Source organism: Festucalex cinctus, chromosome 11 (assembly GCF_051991245.1).
Source record: "Festucalex cinctus isolate MCC-2025b chromosome 11, RoL_Fcin_1.0, whole genome shotgun sequence".
Taxonomy (NCBI): domain Eukaryota; kingdom Metazoa; phylum Chordata; class Actinopteri; order Syngnathiformes; family Syngnathidae; genus Festucalex; species Festucalex cinctus.
The window spans coordinates 16,700,532-16,727,341 of NC_135421.1; the positions used below are offsets into that span (position 1 = coordinate 16,700,532).

At 39.3% G+C, this 26,810-nt stretch overlaps 1 protein-coding gene and 1 long non-coding RNA gene across 2 annotated transcripts in view; one reads left to right on the forward strand and one right to left on the reverse strand.

The window, feature by feature from the left end:
- LOC144030411 (tomoregulin-2-like) overlaps positions 1-26,810 on the reverse strand; it is a 126,434-nt gene that overhangs the window by 11,351 nt on the left and 88,273 nt on the right. Inside the window, exons 5-6 of the mRNA XM_077536695.1 lie at positions 19,601-19,697; positions 3,709-3,857 (exon numbers count right to left, since the gene is read on the reverse strand). Coding sequence (XP_077392821.1) covers positions 3,709-3,857; positions 19,601-19,697 — 246 coding nt within the window. The remainder of the gene's footprint in view (positions 1-3,708; positions 3,858-19,600; positions 19,698-26,810) is intronic.
- The window catches only part of LOC144030414 (uncharacterized), a 163,580-nt gene continuing 159,328 nt past the window's right edge, over positions 22,559-26,810 (forward strand). The window contains exon 1 of the long non-coding RNA XR_013287252.1: positions 22,559-22,655. This is a non-coding gene — a long non-coding RNA (uncharacterized LOC144030414). The remainder of the gene's footprint in view (positions 22,656-26,810) is intronic.

A 26,810-nucleotide genomic window follows, 5' to 3' on the forward strand; every position in this document is an offset into this window, starting at 1 on the left:
AAGATCATTTCGAGGAGGACTCGATGGATGCCGGTAGTTGGCAGAAAATAATTCAGATCAGCGATTATATGCTTGGTTAATTGAAGAAGAACTTCTTTTTTTGGTCCCTGAAAGTCAGCAACAAATATCGTTTCTGCCTGTTCGCATCAGTCAAGTATGTTTCGATTGAAGCCTCGAAATCGTTTTCCTGCATACAGAGATCAAACAATGCAAGGCTCACTTTGGGATTATTAATTATTATTTAGGGGTGTTAAAAACAAAAACAAAAAAAAAACGATTCAGCGATATTAAAGTGCACAATTCTCGTATCGGTTCAATATGCGGCCAAATCGATTTTTGATGAAATATTCAAAAAAAAATTAGGGTTAGGGTTCACACTTTAAGCATGGAAGAATGCTATATTAATGGAACATTAAGCCTTCATATTTTATTTCAATGCTGTTCAAACATGAAACCGATTTGCAAACCTGTTTGTTAAATAAGCTTCAAGTTTCAGATAAATACATTTTCATATAAATATTACAGTGGACAAGTTTACTGATTAGTATTTTTAAAATTTGAGTAAATAAAAAAAAATCACAACGATTGATTTATTAATTCATTAATCGGTATGGAATTGTGACCTATGAATCGTGATACAGATCGAATCGCCAGGTACTAGGCAATTCACACCCCTATTGTTGTTGTTGTTGTTGTTGTTATTATTATTATTATTATTATTATTATTAATCAAACATGGTCATAATCACGAAAAAAAAAAATTGTAGATAGCCCCCACCGTGAACAGATGTCTACATTCAGAATCAAAGCAAGAATAAATCGGTATTAAGATGACATTTTTTTTTTTTTTTTCAAGTAGTGTTGACTTGAAGATCTCAGTTTATCATGAATGTGATATGTTCACAAATCAGACATTGATACTGACAGCATAAAGTGGTGGAAAAATATGTTTGCTTCTGAAACGGAAATATCGTCATTCATTCATTTAAACAGAAAGAGAAATGCTGTTACAATTGGTTTTAAATTGTTTTATTTTCATATCTATAAATGCCGTAGACGTTAAATTTATTAGTTGTCAGGTGTCATACCCGCTCCAAACAAGGTTGCTGGCATGTCCAAATTTTATTTTATTTTTTTGTACATACCAAAAAATGGACGGGGGGTGGGGTGGGGGGTTGGGGGGGGTGGGGGGGGGGGGGCACAAATGACAGTTTGGGCACCACTGCTTTTCGAGGCAGATTTTGCTTGCCAAAAAGTCATGTGGGGCGCCCCTGAATGAAGACGACCAAATAATGGCTGAACGTTCTTTGAAAAATCTCCTAGTCCATCGGCAGATCGGGCTCGGTCACGCTGATTATTTGATGAAATCCTAACCACACATCTGTTGCATGTTTTTTTTTTTTTTTCAAGTTGGCAGCAGGAGGAAGCTCTTGGGTATACTATTCTTGCTTCTCCGCTTCTTTTTGTAATCGGCTTGTGAGGGGGAAAAAAATGATGTATTTTGAAGGGCAGCTTTCAATGAGAATTGATGCGTCGTATCGGTCTCACAAATAAATGCGTGTCGCCAACAGATGGTGCTTGTTATTGAGCTGCGAATTCCTGGCGACAAGCGCTGTTGTTCCACTTGAGGAGTTCAAAGAATCTTCACTTCCCGGTAATGATCACAACTGATACTTTGTCGATGTATATAAAAGCTGACAGGAATTTAAGAGCGTCTCATAAATGGGCGTGTCGAAACAAAAAAAAAAAAAGCCAAGATGCGGAGTTTAGTTTAGGTTTGGCTAACGGGTTAACTTCTGATAAGCGTCACATGTTGGACAATACATGGACACGAGGGTTGGGTATCGATTCAGATTTCCAAAATCGATTCGATTCGATTCAGAAGGGCCCGATTTGAGTCATTATTTGAAGGAAAAACACTCCTGAAGTCGATGGTAACTTCCCATTAGCATTTGCTAACTTCCTGTTAGCGCTAGGCTAGCGATGTTTTAAAAAACTAAGCATGTTTTGTATTTAAATATTCAGTGGATGTAATTCTTACCGTTGTGTATTTAGTTTTACAGTAAACTCCAACTGCGGTTTCATTAAACAGCTTAAAGGACGCTTCGGGACAACAGAATAACCAAAGCTACATACGCTACACACTTGCTAGTTACTAATGCTACACAAGCAATATGGTGCATTTGGGGTACTTTCACAACGTTGGACACTTCAGCTTTCTTCAATAACATTTTAAGGGAAAAATAATCAGCTATTTAGCTCAATTGGCCGATTGTTTTTTGCCCATGTTTGAAGGACAATAATCGGCCAATTATAATTGGTGGCCGATTAATCGGTTGGGCCTTGTTTGGCACATTAATTTACGGGGAGAAAAAAAAAACTGTATTAAAAGTATCGATTCCTGGTTTTATGAATATCGATCTTTCAACTTAGTGTAATAGAGTACACTTGCTGCCTTTTTATATTTTACATATTATCTATTGCCACTGCTGGTATACTTGTGTCTTAGAATTATATGTGCCATTTGTGGACTTGTTTTGTTTCTAGTTTGTCTTTTACCCAAGCTGGTATTGTTATATTTTATTACCATTGCTGGTATGAGCTGTTGATGTCCTGTTAGTTAATTAACACATTGTTTGTAAACACACAGTCTTTCAGCATTATGACAACCGCTGTTGGTTAAAATTGATATATTGTTAATGTCGATTATTGCCTGAAATAAATGAACAAATGAAATGAAATGAATAACGATTCGATATCAATATATCGATATTTTAGACCCAGCCCTAATGGACACACCGGGGAATGTGACACATTCTTGACTGACTTGCACTCACCTTGTCTCTTTCTTGCATGGAATTAAAATCACTTTGTTGAGAAATATTCGCGAGAACAATCAGACAGGTCACCACAGAAACGCCTCGACTCTTATTTTGCCTCTCTCGTTTGCAGCCTTGTTGTGAGTGTAAGCGTTGTACACCAGTTGCAACGGTGTACCAATATTTCACTCATTTGCTCCCAAAAATGTATAAATACGTTCTATTTTAAATGTTTTAAGTGTCCCAAAGACGTATTTATACGTTTTTGTGTGTGTGTGTTTTTTTTTTAATGCTAGAACATACAGAAGGCTTTGATGCAGCCTCTCAACTGTAGAGGACTTTTGAAGCAATGGTCGTTATAACAAAAATGGCCAGGAGATGGCAGCAGAGTATAAGAGATCAACCAGGGCCATGTTTAAAACAAACTGATTTCCCCATAGTTCTAAGCAGTTTTCTGAATAATGACGAAACTTATCTATATTCCAAATCTAATTGCTGCAAAACGGAAACAGATAGAAATAGACTTTTTATTTTTCCTCTCTAGACTCTAATCTTTCTTTTAGTAGATTCCATATTTTATAGCAATAGAATGCAATACTCTGTGGGCCTTGTAAAATCAGTCAAAATCCAGTAAAACAGCCGGGAACGAAGTGGGTTGGGAGAGAATGAGTTAAAAGGAGTCGTTTAGGTGACACGAATATTCCAGCCAACAGCGACGATACGCTGCTCGTAATTGTGATTTAACAAGAAACGTTTGATTGGATGTTCAATTTTCGATGAAAACCTCCCCGACAAATAGCAAACCGAATTCCAAAAATAATGACGAGCACGGAAGACTGAAATTATTGTTGACATTTTTGGGAACATGGCTCCAAGATTTGAGCGTGACCTTGGCAGTGTCCCAGGTGCTTGACCTCGATGCGTTCCTGCTTCTGACAGGAGGCCTCCTTCACCTGGCAGGGGTTGTCATAGGAACGGCCATCCGAGGCACACACCGGATTGAAGCTGATGTGGGAACAGTCGATGTTGCACACGCACCTGCAACACAACAGGTCGGTTATGCAACAGCTGCTTTGTCGTATGGACGACATCTACAAGATGACAAAAAAAAAAAAAAAAGACTCAAGGGTCTCCTTACACTTACGTGAGGCTTAAAACAAGCATTTTCCACATTTTAAGATGACAGCTAAACAACATCAAAGACCCCCTGAACTGGGGTTTCATAAGATGCATTTTCTTATTTTAACTCTTTGACCACCAAAAACGGTTAATGACGTATGCTAAAATCCTAATGAATGCCGCCATAAACGTTAATTGACGTTTTACTACTGTTCGCCTTGAAACACTAGTCATGACAGTAAACATAACCCTTACATGACCCTAGCCATGACAGTAAACATAACCCTTGCATGACCCTAGTCATGACGAAAATGCACTGAGCTGTCACCGTCTCAAAGTTTCAATTATGCCATCTAGTGGCAGAAATATGACCTCAACACAAAACCATATCACACTTGTTTTTTACAGTACATCTTTTTAATTTTAACTACCGGTAGATTTTATAAATTATTATGCAATTACTGTATGAATGACTAAAAGATGCAGCCATATTTCTATTAATTTAACATTTGTTTCCACTTTTATGTTCACAGGAGTATGAAAACTTGAAAAAAAAAAACTATTTTAGTGTATATTTAATTGCACATTTGGAACAGATATAAAATTTGCAATTAATCATGAGTTAACTATTGAAATCATGCATGCGATTAGTTACGATTAAAAATATCAATTGCCTGACACCCCGAAAAAATACTATTTTTCAAGAGTGCTGTGGTTGACATGAGAATAGTTTCTAATTTTTCTAAATCTTACACAAGTAAATTTAGTACATTTTTCTTGTTCCATTGGCAGATACTTTTGCTTATTTGAAGTAATAATTTTCTTATTTTACTATATTTTTTTTCTTTAATTTTCTACTGTACTTTTTTTGCAGTGTGAGGATATTGCGGCCGTGCATTGTAATTGTGTTTTGACACATTCAGTGTGACACAATAGCCAAATAGATGAAACTTTGCACACACAAAAAAGGAAAGACAGGCTGCACAGAAGGCTGCTCCGATAAAAGAGCGTCACAATAGAAACAAAAAGAGATAAGAAAACGGCACATTTGGCTGCGTCTTGAAAACAGCCCTGAATTACAAAAAAAAAAAAGTATTAACTTGGCTATGCTGATAACATCGTAGCATTAGCATGCCATTATCCCCAAAGAGTTTGTTTACCATCTCCTTACGTCCTTCCGCACCTGACACTATCTCGATAAAGCTCAACCAGATATAATGCACACCGCCGCGGTGGGCGGCCGGCTTGCCTTTCGAGTGGCGGCGACGTCGCCGTCAATTGTCCGCCTGCGGTAACGATCCCCACTGCTGATGTCGACGTCGTGGTTCAAAGGTACTCAATAGAAGTGGAAGTACAGATAAAAGTTAAAAAAAAAAATTAAAAAAAAATAAATAAAAGACCAAGATTGTTTTGTGGATTATCAGAAATTAATTGCTTTTAAGCACATATTATCTAGAATTAAACTAAGAATTAAGTTTTATTATTAAATTAATTAAATTTGTAATTAATTAAATTACATTTTAATTAAATTAATAAACTGATTAAAAATTAAACTCATCAACCATCTTATCCCATAACTTTTGATTCAGTCATTTAAAGTACAGATAAAAGAAAAGTACTCAATAGAAGAAGTACAGATAAAAGTAAGTAAAAAATAGGACCAAGATTGTTTTGTGAATTATCAGAAATTAATTGCTTTTAAGCACATATATCTAGAATTAAACTAAAATGAACTTTTATTATTAAATGACATTAAATTAATAACATTTTTAATTAATTAAATTACATTTTAATTAAATTAATAAACTAACTAAAAATTAAACGTATCAGCCATCTTATCATTTAAAGTACAGATAAAAATAAACAAAATAAAAGGACCAAGATTGTTTTCCGAGTTATCAGAAAATTAATTGCTTTTAGGCACATTTATATAGAATTAAACTAAGAACTAAGTTTAATTATTAAATTAAATTGATTACATTTTATTTGTTTTAATTAATTAAATTACATTTTAATTAAATGAATACACTAATTAAAAATTAAACTCATCAACCATCTTATCCCGTCACTTTTGATCCAGTCATTTAAAGTACTCAATAGAAGTACAGATAAAAGTAAGTAAAAAAAAAAAGGGACCAAGATTGTAAGTACATATATCTAGACTTAGACTAAGCATTAAGTTTTATTATTAAATTAATAAATTTTTAAATACATTTTTAATTAATTAAATTACATTTTAGTTAAATGAATAAACTGAATTAAATTAAGAATTAAGTTTTATTATTGAATTAAATTAAATTAATAAAAAATAATAAATTTTTATTTAATTAAATTACATTTTAATTAAATAATAAAAAATTAAACCCAATAACACTCTTGCAACCTTCTTCTCCCGTCACTTTTGATCCACTAATTTAAACAACCATAAAATGTCTAGAAATTGAATTTGTATCCAAGTTAATCATAATTTGCTTTTCTGACTACCTAAAAACCTTTCAATATATTTGAGGTTCAAAATGACCCCAAAAGAACATTGACATGTACATGTCAGCCATGTTTAGTGTATGTCTTGATCACTCTTATTAACACAAGCAAAAAAAAAAAGTTCCATACTCTGTAAAATTGTTGCCCACTAAGTGATTTAAAAAAAAAAAAGATTAATTTGACCATAACATAAAAGAAGTGTTTATTTTACAAAGAAAAAAAGAAAAAAAAAGAAGACAGGTTTGTAATAATTATCTTTTTTCCTGTTAAAGAACATCCCACAATGTTTTAATTATCAGGCTTTAATATTCTGTTGTACTAAAATCCCCATGAGACAGGCTAATTAAATTAGTCATTTATTCATGTAGTCCTTATAGGCAATTGCATATTAATGTGCACTTTATGCAGCTAAATGTTTGCTCCCCGACATATTTGAATAAAGAACTCAAATGGCTTCTTCTCAGCCTCTGGCAGTTGTGGCGCCTCCGTGCTCGTCGTCTCCTTGACATAAAAACTTTTCCTTTCTCACCAAATGGAGACAATCGCTTCAAGGTTTTCACCGAGTGACAACGTTGATAATGTAGAATGTCGGCTTTGTCGGCCTTTTTGCAGGTCTTAATCCTCTCATGTAATAAAAATTATAATGGTACTGGTTGAACTTGACCTGAGGTTCTTCGAATTATTTAAAAGAAAGTGTCAGGAGCTGAATATAATCCAAAAGAACATTCGTCACATCATCATCATTTATAAATATATATATATTACACACAGTGTAACCTTTGATTGATTTTTCAAATCAACACATGCAAGTCAACTACACAAGTATATAAAATGGGAAAGCGCAAATTACTGAAACCATAATAGATTTCATTTGTATAAAAAACAAATGTAAGCATAATTGTGCCTCAAGAAATAGTCTTCCATGATTAACTTTTGTTGTTTCCACTCATAAAACAGCACAATAGGCATGTGTTACATAACCGTTCTTTTCTCTTTTGTTTTGACCCACTTCCATGGAAATGAAGCACTTTGGAGACTTTTGTGTGACTGCTTGGCTTCATTTGATTGGTCACATGAAGCCAAATGTCCGGAGCAGTTCCATTGGTTAGTACAAGCAATAAAAGAGGAATCCAAATAAAAGTAATAAAATAATAATAAAATAAAATAAATACAATAAATAAATAAATAAAATAAAAGTAATAAAATAATAGAGGAATCCAAATAAAAGTAATAAAAAAATAAAAGTGAGCAGAATGTAATTCCCGCATATGTTATTCGTATTCTTGATTATTATTTCAGGCACATTTTATTCTCCACACTTTTTTTTCCGTCAAACTTCTCCCACATAACACTTTCTATTTACACTGTTCAAATTTCAACTCGCTTCAAAAATTAAAGCCTTCTTGGGAATATATCGTTTGATTCCACATTACTTACAGTACTCACACAATTTAACATTGAAGATCAACTTTTCCCCATTCATTTTCAATGGGACTGACACTGAATATTTTCTAAGTCTAACTTTCCACGCCCACTTCCATACAAACAACTGATCAGCATTAGCAGCACTCTGATACTGCTCAGTAGCTCACTTGGTATAGTGCATTGTTCAGTAACCAGGAGGTCGAGGGTTCAATTCCCAAATATATCCAGGACATTATGCAGCCAACTAAACATCATATCAGGAAATGCAATATAATTTTACTGAAATGATTAAACACACGAGTCCCCATTAAGTGTTACTTTAAGCATTAGATGTCACTTTTCAATATAAATACACTATAAGCCATGATTTTATGAATTACTAGTAATAATACTACAACTATTACTACTACGACGAGGACGACGACGACTTCTATGAGTAATTAGTTAATAGTAATACTGCTATTACTACTACTACTCTTACTACTATTACAACTACTAGTAATTACTAGTTAATTACTATGTAATTTTCACATGTTATCTGTCAATTTACTTCATGAGCATTCAGCTTAGCATTCAGCTATTAGCATTCAGCTTTCAGCATTCCCACGCAGTTTCTTAGAAATTGCAGTCTAGTTGAGCAAAAGTATTGTCTCTTTGATAAAAATACTCTGACAGTGACACTGATCGCAAACAAATACTGGAGTAAAAGTAACAAAGTAGCTATAGCACGTTACGACCCAGCTTTGAAAAAAAAAACATTCACGTTACAAGTTAATACCACTCATTTAATTTACATACGGAAAAATTGACTTTCTTGTTATTTATTTATTTTATTTTATTTTTACTTGGGTTAATGTGGAGTAGCACAGTGTGCTAGTGGATAGCTCATCTGTCTCACAGTTTCAGAGGTTCTGGATTTGAATCTCAGCTCTAGTGTTCGCGTGTGGAATTTACATATTTATTTATTTACAGCTTCATTGAAGACCAAATTGTCCAAAAGGTGTCAATGCTACATTTGAACTCCAAGTGACTGGCAACCAGTCCAAGGTGTACCCCGCAAATCTTGCAAAAAAGCCAGCTGGGATTTCCTCCAGCTCACCTAACGACCTCAATCAGGACAAAAAAAAATGACAAGAAAATGTGTCAATTGGACAGGAAGGTTATAATCAACACCTGGATGATAATGAAACGTGTACAATAAACGCACATCGACTGCACGTACATTAGCGTCGACGCGAGTGCACGCGGTGTGGCCCGCCGCTGCGTGTCAGCTTTTATTAGGACTAACTTTGCGGATAACCTCCCCCAGGCAGATGCCAGACACTGTAATTATAAATCTGTCATTATTCTCGCAGCCTTTTCATTTTCTCCCGGCTCTCGCTAAAGCACAGACATTCGGCTGTCTTACGAGCACAACGCACACACACACATACGCACACAGATGCACACGCACACAGACAAATATCCCCAGGCAGGCACCTTCACAATCGGCCTTGATGATACAGCTCATGCTGATGTTTATTGAAATGCCGTGCCGCAAAGGATGGCGGGATCGCCTTGCGATGATGGATCAGTGCAAAACCAGAATTGTTGCCGTTTTCTTACGCATCACATACATAATAAGAGAAGTTATGGAAGTGCGGCACTGACAATGTGGAGTCGACGTTTTGGACTGGCGAGTACGTTCGAGCACACTTAAATATATTTAGATGTACTCGCAAATACGTTCAAACGTAATTACGCGTACGTTCGAGCATACTTGTAGGTTAAATGCTACAAACATAGCATATTTTCCCGTAATGTCACAGTTAATGTACATGCGTCAATACCTCGTGGCATTATGGGAAAAAAAAAGCCAAACCTAAATCCTGCACAAAACAGGAAATTTACGAATAGACCGAGTCGGGAACTTACTTCGAATCGCCAGTTGAGTGCTCAACTCTTTGACCGCCAAAAACGTTTAAGAACAATTAATAAAATCACAATGTATTCCGCCATGAACGTTAAATGACGTCAACTACGTTTTGTTTTTTTTTATACTTTTTTGTTTTGTTTTTAAGTCAATGCGAAGTGCAACCCACAAGTGCAGCGCTGCCTGCTCAATGGGTTGTGGAATCAAAAACATCCACTCACTATGGCCAGCAGATGGCAGCATTGTATCTCTTTTCAATGGGTTGCCGGTGTATAGAATTACAATGAAACATGACGGAATCTGATGAAATCTGATGAAACAGAACGTTTTCAAGGATGACGTGAATGATCAATGCCTTTGTCACAATAATTTGTTTCTAATTGATTTGTCTTTATTCTACTATGGCAAAAAAAAAGCATGTTGCCTGGGGGCACTGCCCCCCATAGTATCACTCTTAAACACCACTGGTACCGGAGCTTACATATACAGACATACAGCATCATTGTTGTTTTAAAAAGCAAAAAACTGAATAATATGTCTCTTTTAAACACCTTCAACATAGCTGTTGAAAAGATGAACAGATTTAAAAAAAAAAAAAAGTCCAAATCCTTAAACTGAGCATCAAAATCTAATGACGTTGTACTAGCGTGGAGGCAAGAAGTAGTCAAATCTGAAGCACGGGGAGATAAAGTGGTTGCCATGGTGTCAAGAATATATAATGAAGATACATAAAAGAGATTGACTGTAATTCCGTCTCAAATTAGCCCCAAGACAGGATTTGGGATTCCGGTGCGTTTATCGTCCCAAATCTTCAAGAGAGCGAGCGAGCGAGCGGGGTGTGAAACACGACGCCTCCGAGCGCTCGCTCCGAATGCCCGTCTGTTCGTCCGTCCGTCCGTCCTCTTCCCGAGAGGCGGCGGCGGTTGGTCAGCGGCTGATGTCTGGCCTACATACATTTTTAATGCCCACTCTCACTTTCCCTACAAGAGGCACTATAGCACCAGACTGCATTGCGTCAACACATCCTAATGCTTCTTTGCACACACAAACATGCACGCTCACGTGTGCGACACACACCTCGCTCCGTCTTGTGAGCTGAGACGTTTTTTGTTTTTTTTCGGGTCTCGCACGCACACACACACCAGGGAGAAACAAAGCACGACATGGAAGTTAATGGTGTGTGTGAACGCGTGTACACGGCGGTCCAGGTGTGTTTTTGTGTGTGCGAGACATGTCTCTGAGGAGACGGTCTTAGCAGGATGTGTTGTATTGATTAGTTGCCTACGATTATTTCACTCCCATCAAAGCAAGCTCCCGACCTCCTCCCCAACCCTCCCCAGACTGTCTGCTGGCTTCAGATGGTAAAAGCCACTTTATTCGCGGGCTGAGCCGCCCAAAAGTATTTTATTTTTTATTTTTTCCCGTACAGCTGGATGGAGAAAAATGACATATGTCGGTATTTTTCTCAAAAGCAGAACATTTGAAGTGCTTGTATATAAATAGACGGTCTCTGGAGTTACCCCCCTTTTTTTTTAAATTCACATACATTGTTGCATTGAGATACGAGTAACTCGACTTACGAGTTTGCGATAGATGCCTGATTTGTTTGCTTTGACTTACGAGAGAAAATTTGAGATATGAGCACTATTTGGAGGAAGGGAACTCAATTCTCTTTCACAATGAATGGCAGATAGTTCAGTAAAAAAAAAAAGAAAAAGAAAAAATCAAGCCAGGCTTATTTTGAGTAACATAAAACTAAAAGAATTCCATGTTTTTAATACAAGCACATAGGGGTCATGGTTTTTGTCAAAGTCTGAATGCAATTATTAACAATGATTGATGTTGCAATGTCTTTAAGTATGTTTACTGAACAACTTTTCAGATTTGCAAAATGTTGTTTTTTTTTTTTTAAATCTTCAACAAGGCATCTTGGTTTTAAAATTCTAACAAGAAGTTCAAGGATGTCTTAAAACTTTAAATGAAAACTTCAAACATGTAAATAGCGTCCTATTGTTTTCTATAGTAAATCAAGTTTATCTTGGTTTTAATTTAAAGTAAAAAGAGAAGATGCAGAGAGTTCCAGAGGTCAGTAGCATCGCTTATAAAATGAATTGAATATATATCAAATTTTTTAAAAAACAGTTCCCTGAACTTAATAGTTTTATATTGATCTCTTATCGGCTATGATATATATATATATATATATATATGTATATATATATATATATATATATATATATATATATATATATATATATATATATATATATATATATATATATATATGTATATATATATATATATATATATATATATATATATATATATATTTTTGTTGTTGTTGTCGTTTTGTTTTTGTTTTTAAAAGTCCGATGCGAATATTTGTCAATATGGTGACGGTTAATCGTTATGGCCGAAAATAATCCATCCATCCATCCATTTTCTTAACCGCTTGCTCCTCACGTGGGGTCACGGGGGGTGCTGGAGCCTATCTCAGCTGGCTCTGGGCAGAAGGTTCGGGACACCCTGGACTGGTTGCCAGCCAATCACAGGGCACACAGAGACAAACACACACCCACACACACACCCACATGCATGTCTTTGGAATGTGGGAGGAGACCGGAGTACGCGGAGAAGCCCCATGCAGGCACGGGGAGAACATGCAAACCCTCCCCAGGAAGGCCGGAGCCTGGACTCGATCAATAATAATCCATCTATCCCTATTTGTAATAGAAAACAAAAAAAACAAACACCTTTTGTCATATTTGATAAAAATGTCAGTACAACTTTGCAATAGTACTTGAGTGATCGTGCTACCATAGGTTTTCGTTTTTCCAACAATAACACATTGATGGAGTGCAATTCCAATTCTTTAGATACAAAATAAAGTTGCAGTCTGATGAAGACTGTGTTCATCTTTAGCAAATAATCACTCATTAATTTTCTACATTGTTTGTCCTCCTTAAAATTATGGGTTGACCTGGTAGCCTATCCCAGCCGACTCTCGGCGAGAGAAGTGGGGTACCCCCCGGAGTGGTTGCCAGTCAATCACAGTCATTATTTTCTAATTCAAAAGACAGAAAAAGCCGTTGAGAACGATTCAGGTCAGCCGGGTGCTGAAGGCTCCCTGCTGCTGGTGTAACATTGAATTGCCTTTGTGCTTTTTCTCTTCAAATTATTTTGGCAATGACGGCACAAAAAAAGGGCGCCTTTGACAACCTCTCCAGCTATTTTCGGAACGTCTGAACTTGCCCACGCTCCCAAAAGCAAGAGTCCCCGAGCTTCACTGTACATCCACCAAACGCTCCTTCTCGAAAAGCCGACCTCTTTTGTGTGTAATTACAGTTTAACACCACAAATGGACCTAAATGGCTTTTCTAGGATACACTATTGATCCTTGAGGTAAATTGTTCATTTTGCTTACGGCCTGTCCCCAGAGTGGAGTGCTCGTCTGACAGCGGCAGCAAGCATTGAAGGATAGTGCTGAAAGCTCATCGTAACCAACATCTAGATCAGAATACTTGCCCAATCTTGGTGTTAGATGTTTCATATGATTCATATAAGCACCACCTCATCAGCAAGCCTGATACTGATCCTGAAAACTTGTAGGGCCCTCGAGGAACAGGTCTGGAGACGCCTGATCTAGATGGTCAACCTCAAAGGGGTGGTGGTCTGCTTGTTCTCAAACCTCAGAAGCCAGATTGATAATTGTGATTCACTCAACGGAGTTCTTCACATTATCCATCTGGAACTTCACTCGACAGATCCGTTCGGGAAAGGAGGGACTTGCTGTGCAATACTTCGAGCTGATTGGACGGTGCGGCGGCATCTTTTGCATGTTTGTTTTGAGCAATCACGGCAACGGATGAAAATGCCGTCTTTGGTCTCGTTTGGTCTCGGTGAGTAATTCTGAGAGAACAGAATTAATTGCAGCGTCCATTCATCTATGTTAGGTCTGTTTGTTTCCCTCGGTGTCGGTGCTTCCTGGTTTCGTCACAGCTTCATGTACTGCCAATTGGTCCCGACCTAATAAAGGTCGGTTACGATCGTATCAGCGGGAGCAGTACATGATGTATTCTCGTAGTATTTGTGAACAAATACCATGAGAATTCAGCTTGCTGGCAAGGTTCGTTGTTCTCAACACGGATGAAAATAACCCTACAAAAAAAAGACTTAATGTCACATTACAGTCTACCGTGTTCAAATGATCATGGAGGACTTAAGTTGATTAAATATTCGAGTTTGGATCATTGATGGAAATCTCAGACAGGTTTGATTCTAACTTTTTAGGATAGTTACTTTTGGATGAAGTTTTTCTACAGTATTAAGTTGTTATACATTATTTAGCAAGTCACACTTTTCCTGCTTAATGGGGGAAAAGAAGGTTTTTCCTGCCGGTGAGAAGAACAGAGAGAGAAGTCTGATCCCTGGCGAAGGAACAAAAACAGTAGAATTCAAGGGACTCATCGTACTGCAAAATGTTGCGCTAATTTGTCTGTGACACAGACAGCAAACAGACAGGTTCATTCAGATCAAGCCGTATTAAAGAACGTTTCTCTCAAGGCAAATGCATCATATTAAGAGAGCAGCTGTTAAACAGCCACTAATGGGCAGCAAGCAGCCATTTGAAGCTGTTGATGTCTCCGGAGTCTCAGAAAAACGTCTCCAGTGCCGGAATAATGAGCAGGCAGGCCACTTTAGGGTGCCCGAGGGTGTCAAAGTGACCTCTGTAAAAGATGTGGAGATACTAACGTACCATCTCCTGCCTTGGTATAAAAAGACCAACCTTACTCTGCACAGTAAAATAATGATCACGCTACACAACGCACCATCCGACACTGCAAACTATACCATTGGAAGTTTTAGCTTCGAACTCACTCATCCCCTGACCTCAACCATACTGAGGATCTTTAGAACATATTTAAAATGATCATCTATAAGGGAAACGCTAGCATTCCTTCAAACAACAACTGTGGGAGGCATCCTCAAACGAGATGCAGGCAGAATCTGTCTATGAACTTAAAAGTTCTCCGGTATGAAATGAGAGAAATACTGCAGAAGTTCTATACACATATTACTTTTTCAAATAGTTGTGCGTAATAATTTTGAATATAACCGTGAAATGAGGCCGGTATCAGATAGATATCGATACCAGGAATCGGCACAGGTGGCAAATCCAGATCCAGAAAGGAAAACTCCTGCCACAGTTTGGCTTTCGCCACGCATGCTCCTCAACCTTTCGCCGGTTGAGTAGAAGCAAACAAAACTGTGGCAGGGTTTTTTTGTTTCTGGACCTGGATTTGACACCTCTGGGAATCAGTACTTTTTTAGTTCTAAAAATAAATACTATAGACTTGCTATGAGGCTGCTAACTAGCATGGCTAACGACTTTGTTGATTTATACCCAAACATTTCAAAATGATATATTTTAGAGCTACAGCATGACACTGTGAAACCGCAATACCGTCAGAATACCGTACCGGCCCGTATCTACCGTGAACTGGTCACAAGTCAATCACAAGGCACAAACAGACAAATCATTCACACAAGAATTCACACTGGCTTTAATTTTGATGTTCTAATAATAATTTAATCAAATTCCTTTCTTGTTTAATTTCTTTGATTGAGCTCAATACGTTTGAGATTTGAATTCACTGGAGGCCTGTCAATGTTGCATCCATCAGTGTCTTTGTCTTGTCAGAATCAAAATGGGCCTGATTTTTGGGTTCATTTCACAACTGTCTCGCAGGGGATGAAAAAACGGCGGCGCTAAATATAGCTCTGATAGAACTAGGGCAAAGAAGTTGTCAGAAAAAGTGGCCCCAGGCTATCCATCCATCCATTTCGGCTGCTGATCTGGCATCGGGTCGCAGTGCCAGTCGTCTTTTTTTTTTTTTTGCTGAGGGAAGGCAATCCAATCATCCCAAATGTCTACAGGTGCAGGCGGGGAAAAATGGGTCACCTGCAGGCTGTTTCTGTCCTCATACTGCTCACTGCAGTCGTTACAAACCATCAAGCGCACAATAGATTGATCCCTGGTATGCCTTCTGAAGATGATTTGACACAGGTATCACTTCTTTTTTTTTTTTTTGAGCACCACTGCCAATCGGAGATGCGATCAACTGTCTGCCACCGTACGCTTTGAAACATGGGCTGGGTTTGCATTTCCATCACAGGCTGAGAAGGCGTGTATGCAAAGAGGGACATTATACCTCCAAAGTCCAAAATCTGGTACACACTTTCGGACTGATTTTCAGCCCTCTTCCCGATTAAAGTCAGCAAATGTTCTTTGGAAGTCCCTTCAAAAGACGAGCTGACCTCAGGAGACAGAGCAGATTCAGATGGACTCGGACTCAAACCGGGTAACTGATGACTATCTTCCGGGTCCTGGCCAAGTACACAGAACATCCAGTTGATATTTTGTGTCAATTGCTGTAGATTTACGTGATTGCACATGACTTCTGTTATCAACTTGTCCGAAAAGTTAATCGTGCGTCTAATGTCCTGCACACCCCACTATTGACCACAAGAACACTGACAAAACTCAGCTGATTTCTTATGACGGTTTGATTCCGCAGGTACTTTGTCAAGCGTGCGTGTGGCTCAATGCTTTTACAACTGTTAATTGTTTTTAATCAATTCAATAAAAACAAGAATGACGCATAAATCCGTTGGTGCGGGCTCGCCCGCTTTGTCATTACAATGATTGCTCTCCACTTGATTGATTAACTGGCAGCTGGTATGATTGGAATCAGCTGCTGTCTGATTGGAAGAACCTGTCATTTTAATCAAGATGATTTTTTGTTTTAATGTGGATGGCGGCCTACTGATGAAAATGACGAGTTCTCGGCTTGGAATTATCTGTCTGAATATTAAGGACAAATATTCTCAGCACAAAACATCGGGATGATGGTTTTGGGGGGCTTTGGGGAGAATGAAGGGCATTGTGGTTTCCGCATTATAATAAGGTTTACTAAGATTCATCTTTTTGATTGTGTCAATTGTGTATTTTGTTGTTGTAGTTCAGGTCATCAGTCTTGGTCTCAAGACCGGTCCCGAGAGCACTTTTTAAGCGTCTCGATCTTGTCTCAGAATCAAAGGCCTTTTTACTCGGTCTTGTCTCGGACACGGTGTCGTCCGGCGCAACTTTCTCGGTCTACTATTTCAGAGACAACATAGCAGAATTAGTTTTTGTTGCAAATTTAGTAAAAACAAAGATACCGGTTATTTTACAGCCTTGGTCTTATCTTGGTCTCGATGCTGTTTAGTCTTGATAATGGTTGATGTTGGTTGGTGTAGTCTTAACTACAACACTGGTGTATTTTAATGAGGTGCACGATTGGTTGACGTCTTTGCTCTTGTGTTAAGCACCAACCAAGTGCACCATATGCTGTTGTTTGTTTTGACACTGGACCCTTGTGAATTCTCAATAAGCGGTGCATTTGGAATAGTGGGATGCACTAACAAGACTCTACTCGGGCTGTTCAGTACATGCAACAAGACTCACAAAGCATTTGATCCCGAACATCACGGTTTTGCACGGTGTATTATATCTCCCTTGCATCAGGCTATTGGATAAGAGTCGTGCTCCCACCTTCCTCGAATGCATCAGTCGTCAATGGCCCGGTTTCTTTCAGTCTGTGTCACTTTGTTGTTGCTGTCCTGCGTCACATTAATCCCGTCATGTTATGTTTCCTTTTATCATGAGTTTATTCCTTGTGTTTATTTGGTACTTTGAATCGTGTTTTTTTTTGGACTTATAGTCTAGTGTTTTGATTTTCCCAGTGCCGTGTTTGCCTTTTCATCTTGCCTTGCCTCCCCTTCATTTGGATCCTCTACCTTTTGCTTCACTCCACTACACGTATCTGCCATTTATGACCGATTGGCTGACACGTTTCAGTTAAAAAACATCCACCGCTGCGCTGGCACGGGCCACAATTTTGAGTGGTTCTCCAAGTCCACAAAGACATTTTGAACGGTGTCACTTGCCCTAAACGCTTGACTTAAATAGCACACACAAACAGAACATTATTTGTGACAAGAGCAATGCAGGCACCAGAATAGGTCATGTACTTGAGTAACCCAATTGCTCTTTTTGTAAATAGTCTTCCTTCTGTGTTGAGTCTTCCACATTTAAACGGTTCAAAATGCTAATTGCTATCTCTGTACCCTTCTTTAGATGCAAATATGGAGTTGTCATACTGTCTGGTTCTGGCAAGTGTTGAAGCTGAACATCCAGCTAGTCGAGTATTGCAGACGCATGTTTTGCATACAGGGCCCTCAGGCTGTTGGTGCTACCGTTTCGCCGCTTAATGCATGCTGCGGATTAGTTGATAAATGGCAACCATTTGGTACTCAAAGGAAAAACAAAGACGTCAGAATGTATGGATGCATCCTGCTTGAACTACTTTTTTCTTTGTGTGAGCCAAATTCATTTTGGCCTGACATTGGCAAGTCCTGTAAGGACGGTAATTGGATTTCCAGAATGAACGAAACGCTGCTTTCTCTCAGCGCCCTGCAATAGTAATTGAGGTTAAATGAAATGGTCAGCCGCGCACCAAACCTCAGCGGATGTTCAGTGGCGAGAGTGTGCTGAAAAATGAAAATTTCTCATCTACTCGTCAAAGACATTCAAATTACAATACCAAAGGGGAATATTGGCGGAATGTGGACGAATAGCTATGAAAGATTGAGGTCTTTCCACATTATTAATCAAATCTTTATTAGAAGTAAGTGTCGCAATTAAAGTGAACAAAATGATCACAGTTATTAGTATTACCACAGCAGTACATAACAAAAACAACAATCTCTTCTCTCATTGGTCAAAACTGTAGACGGGAAAATGTTTTTCTTGTGAGCAATATGCGAATAAACGCAAAACAGAACAGGCATTTATTGGTACCTGTAATTAAAATGGATCCTCTACAAGAAAACTCAAGCTAGCATGCTGAAACCAAAGACGGATACTTTAAAAACAAAAACATCTACAATTCCTTCCAAAAGTATTTGCCCCTTCCCCCACCCCACACACTTCTTTTTTTTAGTTGTTGTTGCATATTTATCACGTTTTCAGATCATGAAACCTATTTTAATATCTCACAAAGACAACACAGGTAGTTGTATAACGGCAGATACAACTACTTTGTGGTGTAACTCTCCCACGGATGGCATGTTTGCATCTTTCTTATGGTTGAGTCACGAACGGGTGACCTTAGATGAGGTCAGCACAGCCTGCGGTTCTTTCAACGTGATTCTGGGTTCTTTTGTGACCTCTTGGATGAGTCGTCCGTGCGCTCGTAGAGTGCTTTCGGTTCATCACTGTTCTCCAGTTTTATCCTGCGGGTAATGGCTCTCTCTGACTGTGTTTTGCTGGACCTTGGAAATGGCTTTGTGACCTTTTCCAGAAAAAAAATAAATGTTTGTACTATACCATACTATATTTCTTGAATTTCCATGGATGGTGTGGCCTGATGGATTTCTTTTTGTGAGCTTGAAGCCTGCTTCACGTATTCTGTCTTTGAACTCAAGTACTCAAGTAATCAACGTTAACCAAGATTAAACAATGGGAACACTCACAGCAACAACAGTGTGTATTTCCTTAGGTTGTCTTTGTTATCAAAATGATTTTGCTAATCTTAAACATTTAAGTGTGAAATCAGGAAGGGGGCAAATATTTTTTCCACGTCACTGCACCTTCATTCTGCCAGCTGCTGATATTATTGCTGATAACTAACGGCATCAGCAACTATAAAGAGGAGCCTTTTGCTCTCACAGAGGCTAAAAAACACGTTAACGATAATTACAGTATCGATTTATTTCATCTCTTTGCAAGGCAACTTACCAAACATCCTCTGCGTCCACGTCACACTCGGCCCCAAATTGGCAAATGTCACAGGTGGATGTTTCCTTCTGACCCGCTTCCGCTGATCCCTCTCCGCCTGAAAACACGAAATGTCGAGAAAACTTAAACTCCTTCACAACGTTCATATAGTGTTCTGCTCATACCACTTTTTTTTTAACAATGGCTCTGTGCTTATCAGACAAAAGAGAAATGGTTATGATAACAAAAGTGAAAACAGACCGTATCATCATCATCACTGAAAATGACGCTTAGCTGGATGTTGTATTCTTTACTTTCAGTTTTACAAACAGGAAGTGGTCCGTTTTGGTGTGCCATTTTGGGTAAATTCCAGGGTTTGCCCAAATAAGCCCCAACCGGAAGCAGATAACTTTCCTATATTGTGAGTTTCACTAAATGGCAAAGAATTTTGGGAGAGTCAAAGTCCATTCCTATCCAAAACAAGAGTCAGAACACCAAATAAGTAAAGTAGCCAGACGGCTCCAGTCAAATCAAGTCAAGTCAAGTCAAGTCAAGTCAAGTCATCTAGTCAGCCTATTTGGGGTACGGCTAACACTGCTAGCCACTATAGCTTGATCCGCTGATAAATGCTAGCAACAGGTGCCATAAAATACAATGTCAGCATAATTACGTCTCTTTTAGCGCCCTTAATTAACAATTGAACGAGATTTCAGGACGGCGGTGTGTTGTTGATGATAGCAACACTTTGTGATGGTAAATAAACAAAAATAAAACAAATATTTTTGGTCGATGACCCTTTGCATCATTTGCGCAGCGGTCATTGGTCAGTACTGCAGCACATAATGGTACCCTTACATTCCATACTTGCGCACGTACCTATGTTACTTGTTACTACCAGTGTAGCTTGTACTCACAGACAAATTCTTTGTGTCTTTTGAGGTACTTGGCCAATACAGCTGATTCCGATTCTCTCACGCTTCCTAGTCAAATGCAATGCACCAAATCTCTCGGTCTCCCTCCCTCTCGATTCTGAATATCAGTACTCGACAACCAAAACATGTTTGTTCTCACACTCCCCATCAAAGATAGGGTAGGTTTACATGCGAAAAAGATATCTCCTTCATCCGTTCTCTCCGAGCCCGTTTGGCTCTCCGCTCTCCTTGCCCGACGCTCATCTATCACTCTCTAAATCCCGCTGATCTTTTTGGACTGCCTCTTTTATTCCATCCTGCTGATTTTCTCACAGTGTGGTTACTGGCGTCAGGCTTACACTGGCTTAGGGACTCTGCCAGTGCATATGAGGATTCGCAAGGGGCTGAGGAGGGGGCGGCAGGGGGATAGCTGAAAGAAAAGGCAATTTGGATGATCTCAAATTGCATTCTCCCAGCGCATACGGCTCTTGCCAGTCTCTGCACACCTTCCTTGCGGGGCCCACTCCTCCTCAGACGCGTTCTATTTTTAAACTCGCAGGGGGGGACTACAGAAAAGACGTTGGAGGGGCGGAACTTGGCATCATTTTCACCGTGTCGTGTATTTAATCTCCCTGACACGCGGACGCCCACGTCGCCACTGCCACCGTGGTGCGTCGCTCCCTCGTGTCACCTCTTTCATTTTCCCCTTTTGAAACTTGTGTTATTTCTTGTGATCCCCTGTGACACACACGGGATGAAGGAGAACGAACTCTTGGTGAGAACGAGTGGTGTGTGTCTGTGTGTTTGTGCGACCTGATTTTCCACCATCGGATTAAGTTGGCATTGACTTGGAATTCAGAAGGTCAAAGTCAGTTAGCTTTCATTTTATTTCACTTTTTTTTATGGCAGCAGCACGGTGATGAGAGGTTAGTGCCAATGCCTCACAGTCGAGGTTCTGTGATCACATTTTGGCACACTTAACTTATTTGCTCCCAAAAGCGTATACATACGTTCTATTTTAAATGTTTTGTATCCCAAAGATGTATTCATACAATTTTTTATGCTAGAGCATACAGAAGGCTTTGATGTAGCCTCTCTACTGCAGAAAGCGCTTGAAGCAATGGTAGTTATTACAAAAACGACTAGCAGGTGGCAGTAGAGTATAAGAGATCAATCAGCACTATGATTTCCCCACAGTTCTAAGCAGATTTGTGAAAAATTATGATTTTTTTTTAAATTTTTTTATTTTATTTAACTTTTATTTAACCAGGATAGTCCCGTTGAGATTAAAAACCTCTTTTTCAAGGGAGTCCTGGCCAAGAGGCAGCAAAACAGTTTACATTACAGTTACAAATAAAAGTAATGTTACTTAGCTATATTTAATTGCTAATTGCTACAAAACGGAAACAGATAGAAATATACTTTTTTCTTGATGAAAGAAGAGACTCTAATCTTTCTTTTGGTAGGTTCCATGTTTTTATAGCAATAGAACACAATATTCTGTGGGTCCTGCAAAATCCAGGAAAACACCTGGGAGCGAAGGGGGTTGCTTCAGTGAAAATGGCAGCCAGTGAATGAGTTAATAGTTGAATGCAGTTAAGACCATCGAGTCACACGCTGTCACATGAGCACGGCTGATATCGGAGAGCCTTTCAAAATGAGCAACCATTTTGAATAGATTACACCAGGGTAGAAAAAGGCTCCATAGCCATGTACTCGGTCTATTTTTGTTAGTAAAGCGGGCATTCAAGAAAACCGGACAGGACCGGCAAAAGTTCCTCAAGAACTTTCAGGCACTCCTGAGAACTTTCTGGCTATTGTCAGGAATTGAAACGCCCAGCACATTCCTATACGCAGATCCAGAGCAAGTACTGGGAAGTTTCAGCTTCCAGGAATTGCATACAGATCATTGCAACATGGGGTCGTGTATTAAAACGAATGCTGCACAAGATTTTCTCAACCGGGGTCCTCGAGTACCCCTATCCAGCCTGTTTTCCATGTCTCCCACAGCCAACACAGGTGTTGCAGCTAATCAGCAAGCTCTGCTTGCAGCCTGATAATGATCCTCAGCTGTGCTGGTTGAAGGAGACATGGAAAACAGGCTGGATAGGGGTACTCGAGGACCAACGATCTATTGAACCTGCTTATATGAGATACAACATCAGGTAGGACGTTTGTTTATTATTCACGACCGCTTCCTCCTTCCTCAGTCAGAGTATTTCTCGATTGGCTACATTCCACATCGTCATGAGTTGGGAGTCATCTGCTTTCCCTGCGCACGTGTACAGTTTTGATACCAATTGAACACGTTGCACAAACACAATTAATATTTACAATTTTCAGCCTGACCTGTTTCAGATTATTATCACATGATAAAATAATCTTATAAAACAGTTTGTCATCCTTGGTCAGGAAGGAGCAACATTAGGATAAACACAACCTGATTATCTTTACATGTATGAACGTCTGAGGCCTATGGGTGATGGTAACCCAATGTTTTCCTTTCCATGCTACCCGTAGCCGCACAGCAAACTCATCCTCACTCTCTGTCTCACATCTCCGTACTACCTGAACAATTACCACTGGTGACAGAGGTGGACATTGTTTCCCCACTCCTCAAATCCCTCAGAGTCTCATCCCCTTTGTTCCTACATCTGCTAAATCCCCAGAATCAAGAGACACGCTGGATAATGACCAACATGATTAGCCCTGATAGCGCTCTCACAATAACATTCGCACACACGAGCGCTACATCATGTAGTATCGACCCGTGCCTGGACCCGCCCCACCTCCATCTTGTTCACATCGCTTTTGTTTTCCTTTAAAAGACAACACGCAAAGACCAGGGAACAAAAAATACTAAATTGTGATCAAGTTTCTTGAGAAGACAGAAGATGAGATTAGGGTGACATGACACCAGATTAGAGGAGATGAGGTGGATAAACATTCAAAGGACAGATGAGCAGAAAATGGGTAATCAGACACAGAGGTGGCGAGGGGGGGAAACCTGTGGTGCTTAAAGAGCGTCTCTAATCCCCCTGACTGCCGTCTGGGCTTTGGTCATGCTGGGAGCATCAAGCGTGCATGTAAAGACACTCACGGTGTTGGAACATTCAAGGCGTGATGCCCGTAACCTCTGGGCTTTGTTTGACTTGATTGCACGAGGGCTTTCTCGTAACCTTGGGAAAACCTACAACATTACACAGTGGCGAAAGCGAGCAAATGACCAACGCGGATTGGACAAATACTATCTTGATGCTGGACTAAATCCAGATAGAGTTCCTAAAAGATATTTGGGTCAAATTTCATACGGTTTTGAAAAATATGATAAGTGATAGTGACAATTATTTTCCAACGGTCTCGGTTCAAAAAGTGTGGTTGTGTTGCCACGCAACCAGTATTTTTGATTTGAATTTGAATTTACACTGCACGGTTCAAGTGATTCCGGTGATTTGCTCTTAACTCGTTGAGCTCCCAAAGTTGTCAGCCATTTTAGAGCATTTTGCCTCATCTTTCAAGACCTGTAGAATATTATGTTCTGTATGTAATGTGGCTAGATAACCGTCAGTGGCTTTTCTTTTCCATGGCCTCCCTCGTTCACTCTATGAACTTCATCATTTTTCTCATGATCGCAATATACACTTTCTTCTAACTACCATGACACATGCTCTCACTTTGTGCCATAATTTCATACCACCTTTCTACTCAAAAGCTGAACTGATCACAAATCCAAGGTGATGCAACACTACCATGTACGGGGATCTGTCAGTCATGACCGTAATTTCAAAGGCAAGCTGAGAGAAACCCTTTTCCACACCTACCCGTTAAAAAAAACATACCTTACGTGAATATTTGTCCATGTCAAGTAAAATGGCTGGATTCCAGTTGACAAATATAAACCAGGGCAGTCAATAAGTTAAATTGACACACGCTGAATATGTGTCATGGCGGCATAAATAAACTGCATTGAATCAGATATCTTCAGATCAGGATCAGCCCAGAATTATCCAAATGTTGATCAAATCTGTGAAAGGCACAGATCAGATATCACCGTCTGCTCAAACAACACAGATAAACACTCAAATGTAAACTACAGTAAAAGCATACACTGCACACAACACTGCAGGTCCAAGTGCCAAATTTCAATGAAACACGAAGAAGTCTGATTTTGGTTCTGCGAATAACATCCTGATTCTGTCCATTTTTCTTTTCTGTTTACGCTGACATTATCAGAATTACTTCATTCAACCAAAATCCAGTCCAACAAATATGATAGTCGCTGAAAAAAAAGCGAACAATTTTATGCATCACAAACTCTTGTGTGTGACCTCGCAAATGCGCTTCTGCATGAATGGCCTTAAAATCCTGCACCCTCACTCACTGCATGCCTCAACAGAAGACACTGTTTGGGCCATTGTACTCATCCAAATTCACATTATTTGTTATAGAGTGAAATATTCGACAGGAACCATAAAAACAAGCACATATGAAGGCCTAAACACAGGGCGAAGAACTGGAGCACTACGGCACAGGCCTCATACAAATGATGAATGAAGGCTCAAACAGCTCTGGGAAACAGACAAAAAAAAAAAAGATTACTACGACCTTGGTTGGGAACTCATTGGGGAGAACCACACCGAGAGGAGACGGATGAGTGATGAATCGTATACGATAGCTGCGTGGGGTCTTGGAGACACTGGCAACAGAACGCCACATTCATGAAGATTTGGGGCATAAGTAAAAGATAATCTACGTATGCTCGGCTGTGCCACTCAGAACATGCGTTCACGCAGCAGTTGGCAGCTTTCCCCAATTATGGTCATTACCACAACAATGACAATTGCTTTGGACGCAAAGCGGCGTAGACAGCCAAGTCTTGGGTGTTCAACTTCAAAACGCGCAACTCAGCTGACAAACCGTCCCAAGATAGCAAATTACCGACTCGACGTCAACGTCAATGTTCCAGTAGCAAAAAAGCTGGGAAAAGTGTCAGCTTAGACAGCTAGTGTGAAAAAGGGTGTTAACTGCACATGGCACACTATCTACCGTACCGTATCTTTTGAAAGTTGCTACTGTTTTCGTACTGAATACATTACATCACACTGATAGCAAATTATGAGAAACTAATTAGGTTCTTTGTATATAAGAGTGTGGAACTGTCTACATTTACCCTTATAATATAGAAAAAGGATGACAAGTTTTGAAAAAACGTTTAGTAGACATTCAGACAGTTGGGATAGCTTCCACTAAGTGAATTTGGTCAACGGTTCACTTGTATTATCAAGTTGGTATTTTTTTTCGTGCTCTCAAATACCATGTGGCACTTTAATTTGTGAGAGGTCCGCTCAGTAAAAATTTGATTCATGAAAACGTTATTTATTCTTGAATTGCGGTTTTTGCATTGTCGCCGTTCAACCGGAAGCCGCGTGAATACCTCCTGAGCGTCCCTCAGAAGCACCCACAAACCACTGAGGGGAACTTGAGTCTGGAAGGCAGCTCGGATGAACGTTACCCGGGGATGTTATCTTCCCGTAAAGTGACACACGATCCGTGAAAGATGATCTGGGAAGAAAATAAACACGAGGCCACGGTCTGATAATGGCCTCGCTTGACGACGCGGAATCAATGGCGAAAGTCGCATTCCATTTGCATCATAGCGCACCCCAATGGCGGCCGGGCGCTCTATTCAAAGAAGAACGCGCTGACAATTAAACAATGAAGCCCATCAATCAAAGTGACACGATCAACAGGTCAGTGGCCCCCGAGCGGCGGATCCCACAGGGCAAGAGAACACAACACGGCTGAAGGGGGGGCAGGGAGAGAAAAAAAAATCTTTAATAGATATCAATATTGAAAAAGATGACGGATGAGACTGCTGCTAGAGGCCAGGATTCAATTTCTATTCCTTTTGTTCCTGCAGGAGACCATATCACTGCTCACAAAGTCATTTGTCAGCCGCCGGGCTAAATGAGGAGAAGGCGGCCTCGTCCAAAAAAGTGAGCCAAGGGCAGTTGTTCCAGTGACGCAAATGGCAAAATGAATTAGGTACTAAAGAATAATGACTGACATAAATAATGATATCATCGGTGACTTGGTGTGCGCTGGATATAAAAATAAATACTATTAAAAAAAAAAAATCACCATGCGGACAATTTAGTGGACAGGCCTGGCAATGAAACCTAATAAACGAAGTAGCTTTTCAGTGTCGAGAAAAACTGAAAAAAGGAGGTGAACAGACCTCATTTCGGAAGTATTGATAACCAATAAATGAATTTGTTTACTGTGCAGTATATGAATACGGAAAGCTATAATAGTAAGCA